The sequence below is a fragment of the Salmo salar genome, chromosome ssa14 (genome assembly GCF_905237065.1).
Source record: "Salmo salar chromosome ssa14, Ssal_v3.1, whole genome shotgun sequence".
In the NCBI taxonomy this organism is placed as follows: domain Eukaryota; kingdom Metazoa; phylum Chordata; class Actinopteri; order Salmoniformes; family Salmonidae; genus Salmo; species Salmo salar.
The window spans coordinates 17,308,955-17,330,388 of record NC_059455.1 but is presented as its reverse complement, the minus strand read 5'-3'; the positions used below and the strand labels follow the sequence as shown (position 1 = coordinate 17,330,388).

Genomic DNA, 21,434 nt, shown 5'->3' with positions numbered 1-21,434 from the left:
CCTTTCTTGTAACATGAATATCTTAACAGCCTTTATATCTATTATAGACATGTTTGCTGCAGTGTAGAACCTATAGGACTTCAGTGTGTGACAGGTTCATGAATGTGAAAGGACAGCAGCCGTAATACCAGCGCACTCATGTAGGAGAGTGCACTTGTGTAGTGGAAGGTATACGCAGGTATAAACCGTGTACCCACTTTATTTTCAGTGGGCATTGCGTATACTCACTTCTTAATCCCTACTGATGCGTATCAAAGTAGTGTAGTGGAGGTATAGGACTTATCAATTATGTAGTACAATAGAGAAATAATGCACAAAGTAACCTACACAATCACAAAGCCTGTGAAATATATTCACCTGCGTGCCGCACACACAGCCTGTTTTCAGCTGAATATCATCAGCAGGCAGCAAGAGTGTGCAGCTCTCAGCTGGTTTTGGCATGGAGCAGCTCACAGTAGAATGACATCGGTAGCCGGTAGGGTAGGAAAGACGTTTCAACTTATGAGATCTACCAGTAAATGCAATTTGAAATTTGAAATTTTAGTCTGAAGTGATGGTTAGTTGGCTATTTGTGATGCGCAATTGTCATCATTTGCATTAGGGGCATAGGCATGGATGGGCATGGGTGGAAACAGGCCCACCCACTGGGGAACCAGGCCCTGACAGGCTCACCCAATCAGATTGATGTGGTTTAAGCATTATTGTGGACTTAGATCGTTACATATTGTCTTTATGCTATTGACAAAAGTATGACTTTGAGAGTGAAAATTATCTGAAAAATCTATAAGAGAACTCATAAAAACTATAGGAAAACAGGATTTTTCGCACAGGGTGCCTTTCCTTTGCTGGGTGGGCCGTTTGGGAACATTTTGGCAAAATTAGACTATACCCACTTCTCCAGGCACCACTACACCCCTGCATAGGGCCAATGGAAAGACAGCAGTCACACATAGCATGATGCTAAAGAAGTCCATAACTCAGACATAATAAGCCAATAGGTCCCAATCATAAGAAAAACAAAAACACAACCATTAGGCATTTCCAAATCAAAATGTACAACTATTACTTCCCATTGCAAAAAAAACATTTTACATTTAGCACACAAATGAACCAGTGCAGCAAAGCACCCCCACAACATGATGCTGCCACCCCCGCGCTTCAAGGTTGGGATGGTGTTCTTCGGCTTACACGCCTCCTCCTTTTTCCTCCAAATACAACGATGGTCATTATGGCCAAACAGTTCTATTTTTGTTTCATCAGACCAGAGGACATTTCTCCCAAAAGTACGGTCTTTGTCCCCATGTGCAGTTGCAAACCGTAGTCTGGCTTTTTTATGCCAGTTTTAGAGCAATGGCTTCTTCCTTGCTGAGCGGCCTTTCAGGTTCGTTTTATTGTGGCTATAGATACTTATGTACCTGTTTCCTCCAGCATCTTCACAAGGTCCTTTGCTGTTGTTCTGGGATTGATGTGCACTTTTCGCACCAAAGTACGTTCATCTCTAGGAGACAGAACGCGTCTCCTTCCTGAGCGGTATGACGGCTGCGTGGTCCCATGGTGTTTATACTTACGTACTATTGTTTGTACAGATGAACGTGGTACCTTCAGGTGTTTGGAAATTGCTCCCAAGGATGAACCAGACTTGTGGAGGTCTACAATTTTTTTTCTGAGGTCTTGACTGATTTCTTTTGATTTTTCCATGATGTCAAGCAAAGAGGCACTGAGTTTGAAGGTAGGCATTGAAATACATCCACAGGTACATCTCCAATTGACTCAAATGATGTCAATTAGCCTATCAGAAGCTTCTAAAACCATGACATGATTTTCTGGAATTTTCCAAGCTGTTTAAAGGTACAGTCAACTTAGTGTATGTACACTTCTGACCCACTGGAATTGTGATACAGGGAATTATAAGTGAAATAATCTGTCTGTAAACAATTGTAGTGGAAGGAAAAATTGGAAAAATTACTTGTGTCATGCACAAAGTAGATGTCCTAACCGACATGCCAAAACTATAGTTTGTTAACAAGAAATTTGTGGAGTGGTTTGAAAAATGAGTTTTGTTGGAAAAATGACTTGTGTTATGCACAAAGTAGGTGTCCTGTAAGTGGTCGCTTGTCAGAAAATGTTCCTTAAGGGGTTGTAAATGAACAGATTTGAATAAGATTTCATGTTGCTACAATGCTGTCAGCTCCACTTTTTTTCAAAGAGGTAGCTAACAACAGCAATCATGCTGCAATAAAAAACACAGTTCCACTCACCAGATGATGATCATTTGAAATGTAACTTCTTGTTGAAAGTAAAAATTTAATAGGGAGAAGCTAACATATTAGCAACAATATCTTCTAGCCGACAACAAAAGCTAGCTAGCTAGACCTTGGGAAAACTACTGCTTGCTATTGCGCAGTGACCTGTTGGCCTTCAAGAAGGCAGACGTTTCCATAGGTTTTTTGTAAAAACGGTCCCACCCATTAAGTCAAAATGTGATTGGTTGATTCCACTGTCACTCCAAAATGTTGCCCTAATACAGTCAAATGGCAGATGCCTTTATCTAGCTTCAGATGGCCTAGCAAATGACTGACTTAGCTAACTAGATTTATCTCCCCAGAGACCAACAAAGAAAAATAAAAATAATGATTGGATCTTAAGAGATTGTTCCCCTCCCGGTCTCGGTCTCTCTCCAAAATATGCTGTGTGTGTGTGTGTGTGTGTGTGTGTGTGTGTGTTGTGCGTGCGTGCAGGCATGTATGATGTAATCTGTCGAGTTCTACATGCAATCTACAAAATAGAACAGTTTGTATACAAGCTCTGTCTAGACTATGGAATCAGGGTTTGGGTAAAGTAGGAGTGCTGATCTAGATTTACGTCCCCGCTGTCCATGTGATCTTATTCATCTGAAATGCAAAACTGATCCTAGATCAGGACTCTTACTCTGAGACAGAACGTGAATATGGCACATAGTCTTATTTACACACAATCTAGCCCAGTTTTCATTCAGGTAGCTACAACATAAGGTGTTCAATACAGACCTGCATGTTGCCAGGTAGAAGAAAATAAAAAAAGAGAGGATAGATCATCAATCACACTGGCAACATTATCGTCCCCAGAACAATTACCTACGATCTGATTCAATTTCTTCAGTCTGCATGAGAAAGGGAACGAGAGAGAGAGAGAGAGAGAGAGAGAGAGGTGAAGGAGAGCTGAAAGCAGAGAACGAGAGCTAAGGCACTCTCTAGGGCAAACGGAGGGAGGGAGGGAGGGAGGGAGGGAGGGAGATGAAAAGAGGAAAGCAAAAAAGGATTGCCAATGGGAGGTTTGTAGTGCTAAGCTGACATGGCTAACCTAGTGAAAGACTGTGTATATATTCACAGAGGGGGGATTTGGCCGACACACACTCAGTCGTCCTGTCAGCTAGCAGTACAGTGATCAGATCACACAGCATAGACCAAACCCTATTACAACCATAGAGAGACATCATGTAGTCTGATGTACAGATCGGACAATTCTCAACCTCTCACTGACATCCCTTCTTTTGCTCCCTCCTTTTCTCCCTCATTCGGTTTTATTCTCTCTCCCGCCCTGTATCTCCCTTTTGATTTGTCTCTCTCTCGAGCTCATTCTCTCTCTCGATCTCATTCTCTCTCTCTCTCTCTCTCTCTCTCTCTCTCTCTCTCTCTCTCTAGTGAAACTTAGAGCCTGAAGGCTGTCACAGTACAGAGGAGATCCATCAAACATGGCATCACCCACGTGAGGGGGCGGGCCAGTCTGGGTCACCTTAGTCAACGTTGTGTGTGTGCACGTACGTGCATTTAAGCCAGCCAAGTCAATCTTTTGTGGATCATGTCCTTGCTAGCAGTATTGTCAGTAGAACGTCTGAAGTGACAAGAAGCTACATTCATTTCCTCTGTATTACTTTTCTATTCCCTTTCTTTTACTGCTCTGGCATGTGCTCCAATCCTCAAACATTATTCACCTCTAAACCTGCCTGGAACCTTCACCTAGTTACTGCTTCCCCCACATCTCAACTTTATGGCAGCAAGTCTTTCCATGGAAAATGTCAGCCATGAAGTTTGCCTCACCCTAATCCTAACCCCAAAACTAACCCTAACTCCTAATCTTAAACCTAACTCCTAAACCTAATTCTAACTCCAATCCTAACCCCCGAAACCTAAAAAGGGGACCGGCGAAATGTCCCCACTTGTTTAAATCTTCTTTGTTTTATTATCCTTGTTAAACCAAACCACACACACACACAAAGCCTTTGGCAGAGAGGAGCAGGGTTGACACAAGCCCTCTTGCTGTAATGAGGGGTTACAATTCTGCGTTTGACAGAACCCATTCCTCTGAAGACAAAAGCTGAGACACATTGCCACCCCCGCAGACACACACACACCCTGTCACAGTCACTGACACGCATACAAACACACTGACACCCAACCACAAACACGCACACACACACACACACACACACACACACACACACACACACACACACACACACACACACACACACACACACACACACACACACACACACACACACACCCTGTCACAGTCACTGACATGCATACAAACACACTGACACCCAACCACAAACACGAGCACACACACACACACACACACACACAAAGTGAGACATGCTGGGCAGCTCTCCTCTGAACTGCTGTGACCCTGCAGGGGGCTTTTGTGTGTGTGTGTGTGTGTGTGTGTGTGTGTGTGTGTGTGTGTGTGTGTGTGTGTGTGTGTGTGTGTGTGTGTGTGTGTGTGTGTGTGTGTGTGTGTGTGTGTGTGTCTGCACCTGCCGGGGGCATAACAGCAACGGTGACCTCCCCCTCTCACATCTGAAGAGCAACAGGGGCCAATGAAATTGAAGGAAAAAAGAAGGGAAAACAAATAGGGGAGAACAGTAGCAGACCTTGAGGTGTCCAGCATTGTACAGGCCACTTGTCAGTTAACCTTTAGCCTACCATTTCCACGGCCTGTGGAAATCGAATTAACATAATAACAAATCCCCAACAAGCTCTGTCTGTTTAAGCTAGAGATATCTGTTTTTTGTTTTTTGCATGGGCTGCGTCTCAATCCACTGCATCCGCCGAATTTTCCCTTCCGCATCTGCGGTGAAAGGTGGCTAGAGCGGTGTTTTTCAGACCATGAGATATCCCGAAAAATCGGTCTTCTCACAAAACATCTGTAGCGTCCTAACGGTTTGGCCTACACGATGGTGTTCTCCATTATGCCCCAAAAAAGACTTGTCTGAAGGTCCCAGTTAAAGAAATGAATGGAAGTATATATGGAGATAGTTTAGTGCCTAATATAAGGGGATAAATACATGTCAGAGAATATATAAATAGTTTCCTGATCTTTCTTATACAGTGCCTTCAGAAAGTATTCAGACCCCTTAACTTTTTCTACATTTTGTTATGTTACAGCCTTATTCTAAAATTGTTTCGTTTTTTTCTTTAATCAATCTACACACAATACCCCATAATGACATAGTAAAAACTAGTTTTTAGACATTTTTGCAAATGTATTAAAAATAAAAAACTTAAATATCAAGTATTCAGACCCTTTACTCAGTACTTTGTTAAAGCAACTTTGGCAGCGATTAAAGCCTTGAGTCTTCTTGGGTATGACACTACAAGCTTGGCTACACCTGTATTTGGGGAGTTTGCTGCTGCCAGGTTTCCTCCAGCCGTGGCGCTTGGCATTCAGGACAACGAGTTCAATCATGGTTTCAACAGACCAAATAATCTTGTTTCTCATGGTCTAAAGTCCTTTAGGTGCCTTTTGGCAAACTCCAAGCGGGCTGTCATGTGCCTTTTACTAAGGAGTGGCTTCCGTCTGGCCACTCTACCATAAACACCTGACCGGCCAGCTCCAGGAAGAGTATTGGTGGTTCCAAACTTCTTCCATTTAAGAACGATGGAGGCCATTGTGTTCTTGGGGACCTTCAATGCTGCAGAAATGTTTTGGTACCCTTTCCCAGATCTGTGCCTCAACTAAATCTTGTCTCGGAGCTCTATGGACAATTCCTTCGGCTTCAAGGCTTGGTTTTTGCTCTGACATGCACTGTCAACTGTGGGACCTTAGACAGGTGTGTGCCTTTCCAAATCAAGTCCAATCAATTGAATTTCTCACTGGTGGACTCCAATCAAGTTGTAGAAACATCTCAAGGTTGATCAATGGAGCTCAATTTCGAGTCTCATAGCAAAGGGTCTGAATACTTATGTAAATAAGGTATTTCTTTTTTCCCGTTTTAATACATTTGCAAGCATTTCTAAAAACCTGTTTTTGATTTGTCATTATGGGGTATTGTGTGTATATTGATGAGGATTTTTATTTTTTTTCATCCATTTTAGAATAAGGCTGTAACGTAACAAAATGTGGAAAAAGGCAAGGGGTCTGAATACTTTCCGAATGCGCTGTATCTCTCAGATATAGGACAGACACTTCAGAACAAACTTCCTTTAGATTTTTTTTGGCCTATGTAGTGAATCCATTATTCAATGCGTTTCTATTGGCTAATAGCAGTAATGCCAAATTCAATGTTTAATCCAATATTTGTTTTAGAGATTTTTTTGATACCTTAAGGGGTCTTAAAATTCCAAATCAACTAGCTAAATAATCCTTGGTATGACCAACTTCAAACAGGTTGGCCAAGTTGACCAACTTAAAACAATTCAATTGACCACCTCCATAACCTCTTTCTTTTGTTAAAGAACCCCAGAGTAATGCCAAACAACATTACTTCACCCCTCCTCCTTTATCTATTCCCCCTATCCTCTCTCTTCGCCAATGTGGAACATCGAGCAGGACCAATCAAGGATCGTCCACCTCCTCTTCCTCTTCCATTCCCCCTTCTCTCTTCGTCCTGTCTTCTCTTCCCCAATATTCAGGCCAGAACCTGGCCAGAGTACAGGGCCAAGCAGAGCAGAGCTCCCCAACCTCCTGTGTTCCCCTCTGGAGAACATCAAACACACGGTGGTCTGTTTCATGCTCCCGGCACACCATCACGGCTTAATGCTTCAAGAGACTGACTACTGACACCAGCATTTTAACAACTCCTGCACGTCCACCACACACACACACACACACACACCAATGCACAGTAGCATGCTGACTTTCAACTGCTGAGGATTTATTATGAGACAAACATACGCACGCGCACACACGCTCAAACACCCATGTTCACACACGCTCAAACACCCATATTCACACACGTCAACACCCAGCTCACACACGTCAACACCCAGCTCACACACGTCAACACCCACACGCTCAAACACCCATATTCACACACGTCAACACCCAGCTCACACATGTCAAACACCCAGCTCACACACGTCAACACCCACACGCTCAAACACCCATATTCACACACGTCAACACCCAGCTCACACATGTCAACACCCAGCTCACACATGTCAACACCCAGCTCACACACGTCAACACCCAGCTCACACACGCTCAAACACCCATGTTCACACACGTCAACACCCATGTTCACACACACTCAAACACCCATGTTCACACACGTCAACACCCAGCTCACACACGTCAACACCCAGCTCACACACGCTCAAACACCCATGTTCACACACGTCAACACCCATGTTCACACACACTCAAACACCCATGTTCACACACGTCCACACCCAGCTCACACACGTCAACACCCATGTTCACACACGTCAACACCCATGTTCACACACATCAACACCCATGTTCACACACGTCAACACCCATGTTCACACACGTCAACACCCATGTTCACACACGTCAACACCCATATTCACACACGTCAACACCCATGTTCACACCGTCAACACCCATGTTCACACACGTCAACACCCATGTTCACACACGTCAACACCCATGTTCACACACGTCAACACCCATGTTCACACACGTCAACACCCATGTTCACACACGCTCAAACACCCAGCTCACACACACTCAAAGACCCATGTTCACACACGCTCAAACACCCATGTTCACACACGCTCAAACACCCATGTTCATACACGCTCAAACACCCAGCTCACACACGTCAACACCCATGTTCACACACGTCAACACCCAGCTCACACACGTCAACACCCAGCTCACACACGTCAACACCCAGCTCACAGACTTTGAACTGCTGAAGGATTTATTGCTAGACAGACAGTGAGACAGACAAACAGACAGGCAGACAGTGAGATAGCACAAGTCCTTTTATCTAACACACATCTATCTAGCAGATGTCTATAGCCTAACACATTGCCATATGCTAACATTAACCTTCAAATGGTCCTCATTAATCCTTATCTTGAAGTCAAGTACACTTAGAAAAAAGGGTTCTTTACAGAGGGATAGGGTTTTACTCAGAACTGTTTTCATCTGAAAAACCCTTTTTGGAAGATGAGGGTTCTTTGTAAGGTAAAGGGTTTTACCTTTAACCTTTAACATCCTAAGAACCCTTTTTGGAAGAAAGTGTTCTTTGGTGATTCTTAGGAAAGCGTGAAGGGTCCTACATAGAACCCCTTCTGAGTCTGAATAAGCTTCTTTATTGTAATGTACTTCATGAGATTGTTCTTTCTGTGAGAGTGGTAGAATAGGAGGGCGTATGAATGAACCAGCGTTGTGTTATATGGTACACAGCAAATTGGCCAGATTTACCCAGTGTTGGATAATCTGTGTAACATTTCTACTGTTGATTTAGGAGTTACATGAACTTAACAGTCAGTGGTATAAAACGTTAGCAGCCAGCCTAGTACTACACGACATGATGTATACAAAAAGGGCCCCAGTGAACAGTGTTTTTCAGTCTGTGTGTGACGGCGGCAGGTAGCCTAGCGATTAAGAGTGTTGGGGTCAGTAACTGAAAGGTTGCTGGTTCAAATCCCAGACCTGACTAGGTGAAACATCTGTCCGTGCCCTTTAGGAAGGCACTTATTAACCCTAGTCGCTCTGGATAAGAGTGTCTGCTAAATTATGCGAATGTAAAATGGGCCGGTCCCTAGCTTTATTGTACTTAGTAATTTATTGATCTGGACTTTACTGGCTTCATGGGGGAGTTACTTCCAATCGGATTGATCTTAAATTGGTCAGCAGTATTGAAAACATGTTATTATGGGATCCTGCTTTAACTTCTCCAGCTTCACATTCTAGTAATCAACACTGTGTTGCTTTGTCGTGTAGAGCGGAGCTACATGTTTTCATTTCAATAGCTACAGGTTTGGGAAGATAAACGTTTTCTTTTCCCTTCCTTACAGACACTAATACATACTTTTTTTTAAACAATACATAGTATTGTATTAACAAAACAGAAGCCTGTAATTTCTCAATAAAAATGGAAAATGTTTTATATTAGAGTTCTTATGTTTCAGTCCCCACTACAACAAAGACATACTTAAACGCATGTATTTTTTTAAACATGACATTGAAATACTGTAAATTCCCGTGAATTCCTATGGAGGCCGTTCCTTATGAGGAGGAACATAATGGCGGACAGTGACTTCTGAACAGCGCCCCCTTTCAGTCATCATCTGAATACATACAGTAAATCATTTGTTCTATCTAGCACCAAAAGAGTTCCGTACATGGTTCTACTTAGCACCTTTTTTTCCCAAAGAGTGTAAGCAATCTTCACTCACAAAACAGAAGGGAGAGTCAGTTGAGGAAATCTTCTTTCAAAATACATTTTACAGTAGTTTAAAAGCTCTACAACATCCGTAGGCTACAATACTTAGTAGTATTCGCTTCATAGCATGTTGTAGTTGACTAGTTCTGAGTCATCAGCTGGTCCTCATTGTTGCGCCAGTGTGCAGTGTACCAAATGTCTGTATTTAACCTCTGGGCTGAGAGCAGTGTGTAAGGGCAGCAGCCACATAGACACTATTAGCATATCATTAGCCCCCAGTCTAAGAGGTGAAATTGAGCAGCCCACTGGGAGTGTGTGTGTTGCTCCTTCATGCTTCACACCACACACACACACAAGCGTGTGGAAGCGTGCACGCACGTACTCACGTCAAGTGCATACACAAACACGCACAGACAGGCTGGTCACTAGAAATAGACGGCGATTTCGGACGTTTGAAAAGGTCCAAAGAACGTCAATATATGCCTTCCTAGTCGCTTACAACAACAAAAAATGGCCTTGCTCCGGGCGCGAACTCATGATGCACGGAGCGGCGCGTGCTGTTTAGACCACTGCGCTACAGCAGTTCACAATGCTCTAGAACGCCGTGGAAATACTGTGAATACTGATGATACCAAACATGTCATTTTTTATTATTTTGTTGTAGCCCTTTCCTGCAGTCACATGACCAGAAGATGGAACATGGATGGAATGTTCATCATATTTTTCAGGATTTCATAATTAATAAACATGTATTTATTTTTTACCTCCGAAAGTCCGGTGTTTCTATGTCAAACGGTTTTGTTATATTTCAGTCTTCTGTGACGTATATAAAGTGTAATACTGGGATGCAAACTCAAAATGTAATACAGTTCAACTCTATAGCTGACATGGTACAGGTGTCTTCTTGTGATGAGGTTTACACTTTTGTTTGACCTTGTGTGACCCAAAATTTAGCCCTCTGCAGTAAAAGGTTAAAGGGAAACTAGCTATGTGTTTCCAATTACATCATCGGTGTGCATCTTGTGATTTTGACCAATTGTGAGTGGGCTTGCCTACTAATTGTCTATTAATTGTCTATAAATTGGTTGATGATGTCATTGGAAACACTTATCTTTCTCTATCTTTTTTTACTACAAAACATAGAAACAAGCCATTTTTTACATATGTTGATAGTCACGCCTGCTCCCGCTCTCCCTCTCTGGTGCTCGAGGGCGCCAGGCTGCCCATCATTACTCACACCTGTCACCATCATTACGTGCATCAGCGCTCATTGGATTCACCTGGACTCCTTCAGGTTTTGATTGCCTTTATCGGTCTGTTCCTCTGTTTCATCCCCATGTCAGTGTTATTGTCATTTTGTTTCCCCTGTCCAGACGCTGTCCGTGTTCTGTTTCATGTCCGTCGTTTATTAAATGTTCACTCCCTGTACTTGCTTCTTGTCTCCCTGCGTCTGTCCTTACATTGATGTTGGGGTGGTGCCGGAGATGATGAATATGAAGTTGAAAAATTCTGTTAAGCCTTCCCCAAACCATAACTCTAACCGTAACCACTCAGAATGAATACCTAAACTGTTAACCTTTTTAAGTTGTTTCTGTTTTAACCCTGTAAACATGTGGAATTAACCCTGTAACCATGCTGAACTAATGCGTCAAAAATAGCTATTCTTCCATAATACGTTGAATTTCGAAGGGAAACTATGAAATCTTGTTGCTCACAAAGGCATGCACACACACACGCCTCACACACACATACACACGTATACACATACACACACACACACACCTCTCCCAAGGCTACTGTCTCAGCTAGGGGGCGCTATCCTGAAAAGCTGACAATTGCATTTAGCCTTCCAAACACTTTTGTTTAGTGATAGTCAGGGCATAAGTGCTTGAAGAATGGCACAAAAACAACAAAGACAAGGTTACATCAAGTAACACCAGAGGTGTCTAAGGGCTAAACAAAATCGACCAGACACCCAATGACGGCTTTGATGAATCAAGGTCTGAAATCTCATTCATTTCCGTCGATCAGTTTGATAAGCGTCATAATGTCATCTTCTCAAAGACAAAACGATCGTTAAGCCATCATGAGGGTAATGAGCATGAGGGACAGGGTGTGTGTATGTGTTGTGTGTGTGTGTGTGTGTGTGTGCATGCGTATCTGTGTGATGAGGAATGATCCACACAAAATCATTACCTCCACTCACAGTAAACACAGTGAACATCTGTGATGATAATCAGGCATGATAATGTGCACTTTACATTCCATAAATCTTACACAGTAGGCTAGTAACACTAGAAATACACACTAAAGTACGATTTATTGATATGTAATTATTATTTACAGTATTACTTCCATGTGTATTTCAGAGTTTTTACTAGGTCTGTAATGGAAAGTGGACTCCTCAAGACATCTGCTAACCCACTGCTCATGACTATGCTGCCTATCCTGTCGTCTGACGATGCCTCTTCCAATCAAAACTGAGAAGGAGTGCGGCTGTGTCTCAATAGTATTAACTACCCTCCTTTCCTTGTGTCCTTTACTCCACAATCAATGATCTGACAACACCTGCCAGGTGTTAAGCAACATGGTGGAAACCTATTCTAAGCAACATGGTGGAAACCTATTCTAAGCAACATGGTGGAAACCTATTCTAGTCCCTTCACCAACCAGAGATAAAGAATAAGGACGGGAGATTTCCCTGTTCCTACCCCATGACCTGACCAGGAAAAACTCCAGGTCCTAATGATGACAAACAAGAAAGAGTAAAAGCGAAGGCGTCCATATTACAGTATTGAGACCCAGCCACCAGCTCCTATAACCCCTCCTTCTCCTCTCTCTCCCAGAGTGAATCACAATGATGGACTTGGTGTGCAACCTTGAGGCAGTCTCAGCCAATACATTAGTCTGATCAAGCCCACAGTCTTACTGCCCCTGCCTGGGAAGAAAGAACGGCCAAGATGCAACATTCAGGTGTCTCATAATTGGGAGACTACTTCACTGAGCTGTTTAATATGCCAGAGAAAGACATTATTTTTGTTAGCTCAGAGGACACTGATATAAACTATCTCTCTCATTCTCTCTCTCTCTCTCTCTCTCTCTCTCTCTCTCTCTCTCTGTTTGTCTTTCTCACTCTTTCTCTTCTCTTTGTTTTTCTCTCACTCCCTTGCCCACTCTGTTGCAGTCTCTCTCCTCCTTTCTTTCTCTTCCTCTCATCTCTCCCCTCTCTCCGTCATTCTCTCTCCCACAATCTCTCTCTCTCTCATCTCATCTCTCTCTCTCTCTCTCTGACCTCAGACTAGCGTGAAGTCCACAGCACCAAAGAAAAGAAATAAATCACGTTCTGTCAAGACAGATTTGTTCTCAACACCCTATGGATTAGACATTTAAACAAAAAAAGGGGTTGTCACTGGCGTTAAATCCGCCCATTGATTTACACGGTATGGTTAATCAACTTGATTAAGACTGTCCCATTAGCACGGCGACCTCCCGGCTTTATGATGTATGGCTGCTGACACATTCACCACATTACATCTCCCTCCACATGTCAATACAGCAACATTACAATCACTTCCCGATCCCATTTTATCAATCACATCACACGACTCCTTTATGCAATCACATCACACGACTCCTGTTAGCAATCCCAATCACATAGTGGCTGCATTCCAAGCACTTAGAACACACACCCTATCCTCTCAGCCCTCAAATTAAGTGGACACTTCTGATGACGTATCATGACGTCTGACGAGTTGACACTTGAGGGGCGAGGGAAGAATTCATTTTAAAAATGGACCGCTCTTGCCCGGAAGTTTGTCACTCGTTCATCCCACGGTTGTGTTTTCAGTCATCGTGGAACTGTTGTGTGTGTGCCTTATATGAGCTACAGTCAATTCTGATTGCGTTTCATATCTTGGCTAGAAGACAACGCATCCTCGGACATTGAATGTTAGCCACCCTACTATATCAGGTAAAGTGAAAATGACAATGTATAATTGTGATGTCAGGGAAAGTTATGTGAGCAAGTTAACGTTTCCAAAAGCTAACCAAACAAAAACATAATTACTTTTATGATACGTGTTTGAGCCGTCATGTGTATTAGTAGCACACTTTCTAACTTATTTACATTTGTTTTTACTTACACTTGTATGTTGACTTCTCCATATTAATGTTGGTTTTAAGTTTTGGCTGACTTTTCTTAGCGGGTGTACAATCATTGCAAGTTGAATTGTGGGGAGTTTCAAGCCCCGGAGTGAACATAATTGTACGCTCGCAAACTCGATCAAAAACGAGGGCTGAGGGGCTTACGATGCCAACTTCCCTTGCTTGGCTAATCATTTGGACCAACGACAAAGATGGCCGCGGGGATTCCCCCAAGGGCATAAGACGAGGGTAAGTGGAGGAGGGTGTGTCTTTTATGAGTTTGAAACGCAGCCCCATAGTGATTAACTTTAGCATTAGGCTATGGATTGAGCATAGCGGTAAAGATATTTTCAGGAAGAGAAGTACTTGAAAATATATTAGCATTAGAAGAAAGTACATAATATTACCTCTATAATGCTAATACTAATGTAAACTATGGGTATCGTTATATATGGAATACTGTACATTATACAACGGATGGATCTAATCCTGAATGCTGATTAGTTAAAAGCACATTCCAGCCAGTGTCTATTCCTCAAGTTAACGCCGGCTAAATCTATGACGTTAAAATGCCTATTTACTCTGCTCCATCTGACTGTGCAATCCACTGTCTCATCAGCCCAGCCAGGCAATTTATCAACTTGATCTCCACTATAAAAAGCATCTAGACATTATCTCACTTTTTTTTTAGACTAACATTAACGCTAAATTGAAATTATTTCGCCACTATGGCCTATTTATTGCCTTACCTCCCTAATCTTCTACATTTGCACACACTGTACATAGATTTTTATATTCTGTTACTGACTGTATGTTTGTTTATGTGTAACTCTGTGTTGTTGTTTTTGTCACACTGCTTTGCTTTATCTTGGCCAGGTCGCAGTTGTAACTTGTTCTCAACTGGCCTACGTGGTGAAATAAAGGTGAAATAAAATAAAAATAAACATTTAGTTTTCGGAGATTTGTACAAACCTTACTGTCTATCTCTCTGACATTTGCAACTTTGTTTCAATATTCAAATTCGCTCTCCAGCTGTCCCATAGTAATGAATCAGTCGGGACGAGACCGACAGGCAGGCAACGTTTCTCATCCAGTCGGAATCATGGATCAGCTGGCATCATTTTTATGGATAAATACAAAGAAATGTCAATTGAAAAAAGGTCAAACGAAACAAAATGCAGCTAGTTTGCAGTCTTTCCAGCTTCAGTTTGAAGTGATTGTGTTAGCTGTGTTGTTGGCTAGCTCCTCTGAACAACAGTTTCCTAACGAGAGAGCACATTTTCTATGCCAGGTGAAATCGCACCTCATTAGCTCATTGTTATGGATGTATCCAAATAAATGTCACTAGAAAACAGCTTAAACAAATGCAGCTACTTTGCTGTTATTCTGGCTGCACTTTTTGATGTGACTGTAAGTTAGCCGTAGTTGGCTAGCTAGCAAGCAAGGGATAAGAACGTTGCCAGCCAGTATGTCAATGGAACATTTAGAACGATCGACTGGATCGCTCCATAGATACAGAACAAAAAGACTGAACGACTGGGTCGCGTCTCTGGCAACCGAACCAATAGAACGAACAACCAGCCGGCTTGGGTAGCAACCCTAGGTTTGTGTCGGGACAATATCTTGTGGAAGGAGGAAATATCAAATCGAATCAAATCAAATGTATTTATATAGCCCTTCTTACATCAGCTGATATCTCAAAGTGCTGTACAGAAACCCAGCCTAAAACCCCAAACAGCAAGCAATGCAGATGTAGAAGCACGGTGGCTAGGAAAAACTCCCTAGAAAGGCCAGAACCTAGGAAGAAACCTAGAGAGGAACCAGGCTATGGGGGGTGGCCAGTCCTCTTCTGGCTGTGCCAACAAATAGTTGGAATAAATTCATCAAAATAACATTTTTTATGAAAATATGTCAATCACTATTTGAATATGTTGGTAACCCGTTGTAAAAAAGTGATAATACCTCCGAAGCAGATGTTTGGAGGATATATAGACATGGATAGCTGACTTTAGCCTACTGTATATTATTTAGTGATTGCTTTCTCAATGTGGCTAGAGTGTGGACTGCGGAGCCAGCACCGTGTGGTAACTAACCACCATGGCTACGTCCCAAATGGCACCCTATTCCATATATAGTGCACTACTTTTGACCAGGGCCAATAGGCATCTGGTCAAAAGTAGTGTACTATATAGGGAATAAGGTGCCATTTGTGACAGCCCATGCTTGGTGAATTCCTGGGAAGGCACACATATAATCAGCTGTTCTGAATGCTGACTTGTGACTGTGTCTATGAAAAGAGCTAGCTCTGACATCACATAGTGCAATACACACACACACACACACACACACAGTGTGTGCATCATATTTGTGCGGTTATGCTTGTGGTCAAGTGATCGTCTGGCTAGCGGGAGTTTCCAGGGAAACAAACACGAGATAGAGAGAGAGAGAGCGACATAAGACAATGCATATCCTCGCAATAACACGACTGAACATAGCCAACAGTTTCTAAGGGCGTGACAAGGAATCCTGAAGCACAATAACTATCAATTGAACCTGCAAACCCGAGTGAACCTAAGTAGCCTAGTCTATTTTCAGGGGAAGGGAAGTTTGGGGTTCTGTTATTGGAACATCATTTTTTTCAGACAGGTACTTTAACAATCCATAGATGCTGATGCTCAGGTGGTCAGGGGCGTTACAAGATTCATATATTTCGTACACAAATAAAGTAAATTCATCATTACAGTGACAGAGATAGACTAACCTACCTGATATTTCCGACTGGGGCACTCCTTTCAGACTAAAACCATTGCCGTTGTAGAACTGTCGGATATCCGAACAACTCTGAGCTTTTCCGCTCCCCGTATCCCCGAATCCCGGCACCGTCAGGGCGCAAAGCACCAGAGCTATAACCACAGCGAAATCCATCCTACAGTATTACAGCCACACGGCCAAGTGCAAATCCGAGAGAGGGGTGTAGTGTGATTGAGTTAAGTCCTAAACGACGGGAGACATCCACTCCCGCTGCCCGATAGCAGGCGTTCGTCAAAACTTCTCCGTTGCGTCGGGCTTCGCAATACTGTTGTGGTTGGTTCGCTGCGTCCAGTCTCAGCGCTGTGCTGCACGGAATGAGAGGGAGTGTGTGTGTGCGCAGGGGGAGAGCAGTCCCGTCTCTTCTCTGGGCAGCTCGCAGGCCTTTTTGGTCGCAGTGTAGGTAAATCAACCACTGGAGCAATTTCACACAAATGATCTGCGCCTCCTCATAGACAGTTCAGTTAACAATGTTCAGTCACCTGAGGAAAGGCAATATAAACATGATTAGTAGCCAAAACAGGAATTTACAAAATTCCAGAAAATCAACAGGTGACATTAATGGAAAAGAACGTCTCTTTATGGTATTACCGGCGATGACAGCCCAACAGGCAGCTTTCAGCGGAGGAGCGCCCGGTAAAACGGCAGTAAAGGGAGACCGTTAAGTCTAGTTCAAGTTAATGATGCTCTCCCGGCGCTGCCACTCAGTCGAATGAGGAGAAGGAGGCGGAGAGTCAGAACGAAAGAGAGAGAGAGAGAGAGAGAGAGAGAGAGAGAGAGAGAGAGAGAGAGGGGAGAGAAAGAGAGAGGCACCGACTGCAGGAGGACACGGCGGAGCTCGTGACTGCGACGGAGCTTCCCCACGGGATGTTGCATCAAACCAACCGTTGATCGGGCCAATGAAACGGACTTCGTTCGGCACACGAAACTTTTGATTCTGCAATCCCCTAAGATGTAGTTTAGTTCTTGGGCTTTCAGATTTCGTTTTTAGGGATGTTTTACGCACTATAACATCTTTTGAATGATTAAATGCAATACAGAAAATACATTAGCCGAGGCTACATTGGACATGTGGACTTATCCATGCATGTGTAAAGTACTCTCAAAAAAATGATGGGTTAGAAACAACCAAGTGCTGGCTAAATAGTGGACACGTTAGGTTATTTTTGACCCAGACAGTTGGGTCACTTAGTTGTGGATCATATCTCCACAACCAGGTCGCAATTGCCAGGTCGCAATTGTAAATGAGAACTTGTTCTCAACTTGCCTACCTGGTTAAATAAAGGTGAAATAAATAAATAAATAAAACCCAAGGTCAGATCAGACAACTGGAAGTGTGGTTTAGTAGGGGCTATATTTCTGTTTGCCAATCGTCAGAGTAAATGTCATCCCGGTTAATCTGTTCTGTTGTATTGTCAACACATGTTAAGGTTAAGCACTGACACTTCTGTAGCATAATGAGGTGTACACAAGTTGAGTTCCTCAAGTGCCTACAGTATGTGTGTCCCAATGTTTGGATAGTTACCACTTTGATATGATATTTAAATAATAATGATGTTAATTGTATATTCAAATATGTAATGTGCAAAAATATTTAAGGGAAATGTCAACTTGCAGTGTACAAACATGATGAAAAGTAATTACATTTACTCTCATTTGCTCGCCCACAAAACCTCTTTGAAAGCGTTCAGCAGAGGAGCGTCCAGTAAAATTGCAGTAACGGAGACCGTCCAGTCTAGTTCACTTTAATGATGCTCTCCCGGCGCTGCTACAGCCAAATGAGGAGGAAGAGGAGGCAGAGAGTCAGAATGAGAGAGAGAGAGACAGAGGGGCCACAGCTCCTGAAAATAACCTATGGATTACATTAAAGATGCACTTTGAAGAAATCGCTCTGCCATTTCCTGGTTTCCAAAATTCTAATAGTTTGCCTTATTTCAGTTTATGTGACAAAACAAGCAGTCATTTTGTAGAGAATCATTGTACCATCTAAACTGCTCTGATACAGTGAGGGAAAAAAGTATTTGATCCCCTGCTGATTTTGTACTTTTGCCCACTGACAAAGAAATGATCAGTCTATAATTTTAATGGTAGGTTTATTTGAACAGTGAGAGACAGAATAACAACAAAAAATCCAGAAAAACGCATGTCAAAAATGTTATAAAATGATTTGCATTTTAATGAGGGAAATAAGTATTTGACCCCTCTGCAAAACATGACTTAGGTGGCAAAACCCTTGTTGGCAATCAGAGGTCCGACGTTTCTTGTAGTTGGCCACCAGGTTTGCACACATCTCAGGAGGGATTTTGTCCCACTCCTCTTTGCAGATCTTCTCCAAGACATTAAGGTTTCGAGGCTGACGTTTGGCAGCTCGAACCTTCAGCTCCCTCCACAGATTTTCTATGGGATTAAGGTCTGGAGACTGGCTAGGCCACTCCAGGACCTTAATGTGCTTCTTCTTGAGCCACTCCTTTGTTGCCTGGCCGTGTGTTTGGGGTCATTGTCATGCTGGAATACCCATCCACGACCCATTTTCAAATCCTGGCTGAGGGAAGGAGGTCCTCACCCAAGATTTGACGGTACATGGCCCCGTCCATCGTCCCTTTGGTGCAGTGAAGTTGTCCTGTCCCCTTAACAGAAAAACATCCCCAAAGCATAATGTTTCCACCTCCATGTTTGACGGTGGGGATGGTGTTCTTGGGGTCATAGGCAGCATTCCTCCTCCTCCAAACACGGCGAGTTGAGTTGATGCCAAAGAGCTCCATTTTGGTCTCATCTGACCACAACACTTTCACCCAGTTGTCCTCTGAATCATTCAGATGTTCATTGGCAAACTTCAGACGGGCATGTATATGTGCTTTCTTGAGCAGGGGGACCTTGCGGGCGCTGCAGGATTCCAGTCCTTCACGGCGTAGTGTGTTACCAATTGTTTTCTTGGTAACTATGGTCCCAGCTGCCTTGAGATCATTGGCAAGATCCTCCCGTGTAGTTCTGGGCTGATTCCTCACCGTTCCCATGATCATTGCAACTCCACGAGGTGAGAGCTTGCATGGAGCCCCAGGCCGAGGGAGATTGACAGTTCTTTTGTGTTTCTTCCATTTGCGAATAATCGCACCAACTGTTGTCACCTTCTCACCAAGCTGCTTGGCGATGGTCTTGTAGCCCATTCCAGCCTTGTGTAGGTCTACAATCTTGTCCCTGACATCCTTGGAGAGCTCTTTGGTCTTGGCCATGGTGGAGAGTTTGGAATCTGATTGATTGATTGCTTCTGTGGACAGGTGTCTTTTATACAGGTAACACGCTGAGATTAGGAGCACTCCCTTTAAGAGTGTGCTCCTAATCTCAGCTCGTTACCTGTATAAAAGACACCTGGGAGCCAGAAATCTTTCTGATTGAGAGGGGGTCAAATACTTATTTCCCTCATTAAAATGCAAATCAATTTAAAACATTTTTGACATGTGTTTTCCTGGATTTTTTGTTATTATTCTGTCTCTCACTGTTGAAATAAACCTACCATTCAAATTATAGACTCATAATTTCTTTGTCAGTGGGCAAACGTACAAAATCAGCAGGGGATCGAATACTTTTTTCCCTCACTGTATATATTTTTCATAACCCAAAATATTCTATATTCAGCTGTTTGAAGTTGGTGGACAAAACCGAAAGTAAAAGACACCAAAACGAAACTTCAGAACAGGAAGCATAAAAATATCACACATAGAACATATCTACCACTTCTTAGACTTGCTTTAAATGGGAATGAAATATCTATTACTCACCTTTCTATGTCAATTTGGTCAGGTCCCCAAAAGGTTACATATTGTAGCTTTAAAAAAGACCCATCTGCTGGGTCAACCCAGCATGAAAGTGTTTAAAAACCCAACTGATGATTAAATGAACACATGTTTGAGTAATCCAAAGGTATGGCCTATTGGGGGCGTGGCTTTCAGATAGTTATTTTTGGCTCACAAGTGAAAGTTAATGTCATTCATGTTCATCATGTTAAGTTTTTACAGTGCACATTTCAATTTTCCTTAAATATGTTTAGCAAATTACATATTTTATTCTATAATTAATAACATGGTTATTTTCATATTATAACAAAGTGGTAACTATCCCAACATTGGGATATGCATAGAAACTCATACTCTCTTGCCTTATCACCTGTCTTCGATACACAAGAGTTTTCTACATTTCAGTTTCACAGATTTGTACCTTTTTCCAATCCCCCTTCTGTCTGTCTGTCTGTCTGTCTGTCTGTCTGTCTGTCTGTCTGTCTGTCTGTCTGTCTGTCTGTCTGTCTGTCTGTCTGTCTGTCTGTCTGTCTGTCTGTCTGTCTGTCTGTCTGTCTGTCTGTCTGTCTGTCTGTCTGTCTCTTTCTCCTACCATCTGTCTCTCTCTCTCTCTCCCTTCTTCTCATGCCCCTCTCTTGGCGGCGTATCCCTTTGTGTGGTTATGTAAGTGTGATGTCCGTGTATTTTTAAGGGCAGTACACGTGTGAGCGGGTGCGTCAGTGAGAAAGCGTCCTACTGGTTATCTCGCCAGCCGGCTGCGTAATCACACACTTCAGTTCTTTGGTCCTTCGTTCCTCTCACACCTTCCTCTCTAAAGCCGGTCTTACTCAACCACATCTCTTTCTCGGTTGTATCTTTTTTAACTAACAGATCTAATGGGACTCAATGGCCAGTGCGGCACAATAAAATACATCTCTACTGGCTTACTTGCACAAAACCATACTCTGAAGTGCACTGTATAATGATATAAATATCCATCATTGAATTGGAGCATCCTTTTCCTTGTTCGATCACAGAATTCTAAAAGGGGGGGATGTGTCATAGAACTGTCCTGGTCTGAAAACCGGGCC

At 42.9% G+C, this 21,434-nt stretch overlaps 1 protein-coding gene across 1 annotated transcript in view; it reads right to left on the bottom strand.

Moving 5' to 3' along the window:
• Window positions 1–17,335, bottom strand: part of LOC106568852 (glypican-1) — a 113,181-nt gene extending 95,846 nt beyond the window's left edge. Inside the window, exons 1-2 of the mRNA XM_014139581.2 lie at window positions 17,165–17,335; window positions 16,531–17,055 (exon numbers count right to left, since the gene is read on the bottom strand). Of these exons, the coding sequence (XP_013995056.1) occupies window positions 16,531–16,690 (160 nt within the window). The 5' untranslated portion in view covers window positions 16,691–17,055; window positions 17,165–17,335. The remainder of the gene's footprint in view (window positions 1–16,530; window positions 17,056–17,164) is intronic.
• Window positions 17,336–21,434: the final 4,099 nt, after the last annotated feature.